We start from the raw sequence: 6,115 nt of genomic DNA, 5'->3' as shown, positions 1-6,115 counted from the left end.
GGCAGGTAATGGTTTGTCTTAAGCTATTCTCAACATTATGTGAAGACCTAAAGGCGTAGGATTGGTTTTCCTTCTTTACCCTTTCAGATGGCTAGGATTTCAAACCCAGTGGCAAATGGATGCACTAGCCTGTGTAAATCATTTACCATCCTAAGAATGCTCCGTGCTGCACTATGCTCTGCAAGTTCTCAGGGTAGAATACTTCTCACTGTGGCTAACTGCATGAAGTTAATTCAGTAACAGTTCCTGCACCGACTGTGTGCTTAAAGAGTGATATCTGTAATTGGAGGATGAAGGTGAGACTTGTCTGACTTTAATAACTGATTTATCATCAGAAAGAGTTATTATTGTGTAAACATTCAATAATTGATTTAAACCTTAACAATTAAATAGTTCTGATGACAAACCAGCACCAGAGCAGGATACGCAGCTGTCTGCCATAGGTACTGGCGTGCTTTAGCGTGTATGACACAGGGATCACCAGTTACCTTGATGGATGATATTGCCATCAGCTAGTTCACAATCAAATGTGTTTCCATTCCCAGTATGGTCTTTCTTGCCATGTAAGCTTTCATGGCCCTACAAAAAGCAGGTGGTGTACAGTTGTTTTGAAGTCCTATTCCCCAGGAGAACTTTGTGTCACTGTAGCTTTGCTATATGGAAAGAGCTCTTTGAAACAGTCTGAAAATTCAAGGAGCTATAAAGCTAAAAACAGTCATATTTTGTCATACTGAGACTACCCGCAGAAGAATCTTCTCACAAAAAAATGGTGGTTTCAAATACAAGTGTAATCATTCAGTCCTATTCTATTTAGTAACGGCAAGTTTCCTCAGGAAAACAGTCAAAAGGCTGTAAAAAACAAACCACCTCTCCAATAATAAAAATTTGTGCATAGAATCTAATACAGTCTTTGCATGACTGGATGCCACTAATATGCCATCAACAAACTACAGCCATAATGCTACAAGTCAACAGGTTTAAGAGTACGTATATGGTGGTATGTTCTTTTAGAATTGCTTCTTCAAAGACATCTGCAGATCATCGAACCTCAGGTCTCCAGAGAAGTTTTGAGATATGTGTGCACGCACACACACACATACTTCTTGATTTTCTTCTAGATCCTTTTAGGCTGAAGCATTCCATACATTTTAGGATGCAGATTAATACCCAACTCCTGCATGAATTTTAAAAGCCACATCAGCTCCTAATATAGGCTGCATACAATATCCGAAACAAAAGTAGGAGTGCAAAAAAAGTGATCAATACAAAAAGTAAACACACTAGTCTTAATTGTCAAGATTATTCCAGGGCAAGAGTTCTTTTCAAAGGTTTCTCTTCACACTTTTTCCTGTTAAGTGGCCCAGCCAAGATAGTTTCCAGTTTTGTTTCAAATTTACTCATGGTTTTACATAACCCTCCCCCCGTTTTTGGGATGCTGGGACACTCAGCAGCAATCACTCTTAGGTGTTAGACAAACCAGCAATCTTGGTCTGTTGGCACCTGTCGAATCCATCCCTTTCAGAGTCCCAAGGTGCATAATACTTTTATTTATTTTTACCAACTTACAAATCTGCCAATTCCCCAGTGTCAACGTTCTCTTACAATTACTCTTCTAGCAAATCCAGTCTTCAGTGAGAGTCAGATTTGAGGTCATAAGGCCACACGGATGCAGTGGTGTTTGAGTTTGCAGGGCAAGACTCCTTTGTTTAGTTGATAGAATTCAACAAGCTGGATTAGATCACTGAATTTGGTGTTCCCATCATCCAGGCTGAAAAATATCTGTCCATCATCTTCACACTGGGGAAACAAAACATCCTTTTCAAGTTAGACAGCACATGAAAGAGATGCAAGCATGGCAAAACATGAAGAGTACAAGTGTGTGATGGAAGATAAATGACGGGCACGGCCCAAACAACCTAGTTCCCAAAGATCTGCATGAAACCATGCACAGCACTAGAGAAGAATGTACATTAACCTAACTTGAAATGTTTTGTTTATAGAAGTGAAAGCTTGTGGGCAGAGTAATTGAAAATTGCAGAGACAGTACTGGTCTTCGTTACATAAAAAAAAAACCCACCAAAAACAAACCCCAAAATATTTGTTAGCTGTTTGTAAAATTGGCAGGCGAAGCAAGAGAAGAGGGTTTGGACCAATAAAGAGGTCCATGCTATCTTAAACATCTGATGCCCTTTTTGATCAAGATAAAAATCAAATAGGTTTTCGACATCTCAGTGTGACATTATTTTAAGCTCAACATTACTGGGTAATCTCCAGGATAAAATTTTTTAAAGTTTCCCTAAGTTATTCTACGTTTGCATAAGTGATACAGAGACAACTGCCACTGTGGTTGCTGTCAGCCACAGAGAACAAGTTCTGTGCATTACTTCTACACCTAAGTGACTTACACTAGTTTTCCAGGCAGTGTTAAGAATTTTAATCAGACATTTGACAATTCTAAAGAATATTTGCTAGTATACTTGCTAATGGAAACATCCCTGTTAATTACATCACTAATTAATAAGAGGTCTCTTCAGATGTTGGCAAGCTTTATGATTAAAAATTTCTTTCTTTCTTTTTTTTTTTTTTTTTTTTTTTTGTGATAAGTATAAAAAAAAAAAATCTACTTACCGGCAAGATTTGAAAATGCTTTATCTTTTGATGATGGCACAGGGTAAGTACAAATGCCTTTGGATTGCTTTGGCTGTCCCGGAGAAGAAACAGTCTAGGAGAGAACATTTTTAAGTACACACTGAATACCACAATCCTCTTCTTCATAAATAATCAGTACTACTAAGTCATTCTGTGCTATTGCCCAACTCTTCTTTAGTTGCATTAACAGGTGATTCCGTAACGGGCAATTTGATTTCAATTTTTATGCCATGGCTATGCAACACTAATAGATGAAGAAACAAGAAGTGAAAGATTTATGACAGCAGTTCTTCCTCTATGAATGTTATGTGTAAGGCTATTTTTAAGGGTCTCTCTAACTAAGCTTTCCATTACTGATATGTACTCTCATAAAGAAAATGTCCTCATTTAACTCCAAAGCAAATCTGGATTTCTGTAGCTGGGAAAATAATACATGAGAATCTCTTCCCACTCTCCAGCATCTTCCATTAGTTTACAGAAATCCAGTGTTAGCAAAATTGTGCTTAAGTTAAATGGCTGCAATTGCACAGAAACAGCTCAATACTTTCTTAAAAATGACTTATCAATTAAGTAGCATCCACATTATCAAGATGGGGAAAACTATCATGGTATTTCTCCCCCAGCATCACTGGAAAAGAATAAACTTCAGGAGTATAGCTAGCAACATCATACATGACATAACGGTCACTTTTAAGTTGACCCACAAAGTTTAAGTCCTAACTCAAATGGTTAAATACATACTTACAAAAGAAGAAAAAAAATCTATTCAAAAAATGTTTCCTCCCCTTGACATTTATGAACTATGGAAGGAGAACCTCTCCATGCCGCAAGAAACAAGAATATACCTTTGGCATAAGGCTCACAGCGCTAACCACTAGTGGCTTTGTGAGATGGCCAAGCACAGTACTGGGGCAGGCCTCAAGCCCTCTTAATTGCTAACCACTAAGCCAGGAACACACTTTTCCAAGGCTGAGTTGCAAGAACTGCTTGCAATCTTAGGAACCCAGAAGAACTTACTCCAGCTCCTCAGAACCAATTGAGAAATGTCAATACCACAAAAATGCACCATTATAACCAGGGTCAGTCCAATATTCGGAGACAGGCATGTCTTGCCACCACTGGAAACCATGCATGGTATTTGAACATTCCTTTTTAGTCCTAGCAAGACTAGATGCCAGGAAAAGGAACCAAAGACTTTACACATTAGGATCCATCTCCAGGAGAAAGATCTTACCCACCCTGTGGTGACAGCAGTTCATGCAGCTATCTCTAAATTATTTTTCATCTAGCCATTTTAGACAATGCATGGTATCATAAGCTGGTGGCACAAAGCAAAGCTCAGCACAACTGATCTTGCACGTGTCTACCCAACCTCTGGCAAGCAACAGGCTATCCACACAAACAATGACTATAAATATAGATGCATCCTCAACAATAGCTTCCAGAAACAGCCAAATAAGAGCAGTGTCAGCTGTATATACACATTGCTGAACACCTTACATGAGCCAACAGAAGACTCTTAACTTTCTACCTTCTTTTGTTCAAGAACACAGAGCACAAAAACACAGGCAAGACTTTTATATCCTGAAAACCATGATCCCTAGATTTCAGAGCACATAGGGTTACATGGGTCTTTTGCCACTACTGAATGACCTCACTACAGACAAAGTAACCAATTTTCACCTTTCACAGTAAGTCAGCTGGCTAGGCACAAATTGAACACTGCCTCAAAGGCATTAACACATTTATAAAAAGCCCAAGAAAGATGGGCCACTGGATTCTTAAGGCAACAAGAAAGCCAACCGTATCCTGGGCTGCATCAAAAGCAGCGTGACCAACAGGTCGAAGGCGAGTCTCCCCCTCTACTCTGCTCTCGTTAGACCCCACCTGGAGTACTGCATCCAGCTCTGGAGTTCACAGCACAGGAAAGACACGGACCTGTTGGAGTGGGTCCAGAGGAGGGCCATGAAGATGGTCAGAGGGCTGGAGCACCTCCCCTATGAGAACAGGCTGAGAGAGGTGGGGTTGTTCAGACTAGAGAAGAGAAGGCTCTGGGGACACCTTATAGGAGCCTTACAGTATCTAAAGGGGGCCTACAGGAGAGGTGGGGAGGCACTCTTTATCAGGGAGTGTATTGACAGGACGAGGGGTAACGGTTTTAAGCTGAAAGAGGGCAAATTTAGATTAGATATTAGGAAGAAATTTTCTTCTGTGAGGGTGGCGTGGCACTGGAACAGGTTGCCCAGAGAAGGTGTGGATACCCCATCCCTGGAGGTGTTCAAGGCCAGGCTGGATTAGGCTTTGAGCAACCTGGTCTAGTGGGAGGTGTCCCTGCCCATGGCAGGGGGGGTGGAACTATATGATCTCAAAGGTCCCTTCCAATCCAAACCATTTTATGATTCTATGAAGTCAAAATGAGCCCAGGATTGTAAAGAAGATTTGTAGTGTGAGAGAACCAGAAGCCCAAGAGGTCAGCAGTGCTCCTTTTCTTTCTCAGACTCTCTTCTCTGTTTGACCTGCTAAGCTAAAACCCAACAGTCTCAGCCCAGCAAAATATCCAAAACAATAAAAAAACCTACTACTTGATGAATATGTACATGCACTAGCAATTTCTATTTCTCTAACATATTTCATTCTTCACAAAGATGAGTGATGCTCCTGAATCAGAAAATGCCAAAGAAAGGTTTGAACTTGACTGTCTCATGAGAAGCCAACACAGAAGTTTTTAACATAACCTTGACAGCTGTGAGATAGTGAACTGAAGGAAGCCATGCTCTTCCCATCCTACAAATAAAGAACCACTGAATGCAGTTTCAACAACTTCCCTACAATAACCATAACTACATATAAATAAGGTAAACAGAGATGCTCAGAAGATACTTAAATGTCAACTACAGGCATTTAGAGAGCACCAGAACAGGTACTTTGATTTCTTTGCTCTAGAAGAGAAATAAATAGTGATAAATCACCATTAGCTGCTCTGATTCATGCAAAAGAGCACAAATGCCTGATAATAAATTTGTGGGCAAATGGCTAGGTACAGCTTTGCTTGAAAAATGTCCTCAATGCAGATTACAGGAATTAATTACTTTCAAATTCTAACATTCTCTAAAACTTGATTGCCTCTATTGGAAAAAAAAAAGTTTAAGTGTATTCTTCGTATTTTGTTTTTCAAATTAAGAATTAGAACCCACTCCTACAAACACATACTCTGGCTTTTTGAAATCCAGGCAGGCTATAATGGAACTACTCAAAAATCAGGTTACTCAGAAGTGCTCACAAACCCGTAAACCATTACAGCAGAATATTCTCTTAACACTTACCATCAAATCATAAATACCAAGCAACAGGAATACCTACCCATCTACAAGCCCTTGTTGCTTAATAATCCTGTGAGATTCTTCTCTAGAGATTCTGCCATGAAACCAGTGCTGTGTCCTATGAATAACTGGGGCGAGAGGAAAAA

General features: G+C 39.8%; 1 protein-coding gene across 2 annotated transcripts in view; it reads right to left on the bottom strand.

Annotated features, from left to right (window-relative positions):
* Window positions 1-1,191: 1,191 nt before the first annotated feature.
* LOC104465953 (growth factor receptor-bound protein 10-like) overlaps window positions 1,192-6,115 on the bottom strand; it is a 7,872-nt gene continuing 2,948 nt past the window's right edge. Inside the window, exons 4-6 of one of the 2 annotated variants that reach the window (XM_010079208.1) lie at window positions 6,010-6,097; window positions 2,629-2,722; window positions 1,192-1,797 (exon numbers count right to left, since the gene is read on the bottom strand). In XM_010079208.1, coding sequence (XP_010077510.1) covers window positions 1,651-1,797; window positions 2,629-2,722; window positions 6,010-6,097 — 329 coding nt within the window. In that variant the 3' untranslated portion in view covers window positions 1,192-1,650. The remainder of the gene's footprint in view (window positions 1,798-2,628; window positions 2,723-6,009; window positions 6,098-6,115) is intronic. The other variant, XM_010079207.1, reaches the window with a different exon arrangement.

This window comes from Pterocles gutturalis, unplaced genomic scaffold (assembly GCF_000699245.1).
Source record: "Pterocles gutturalis isolate BGI_N339 unplaced genomic scaffold, ASM69924v1 scaffold41578, whole genome shotgun sequence".
Classification (NCBI taxonomy): domain Eukaryota; kingdom Metazoa; phylum Chordata; class Aves; order Pterocliformes; family Pteroclidae; genus Pterocles; species Pterocles gutturalis.
Note: the sequence above shows the minus strand (reverse complement) of the source record. Positions and strands in the feature narration are given on the sequence as shown.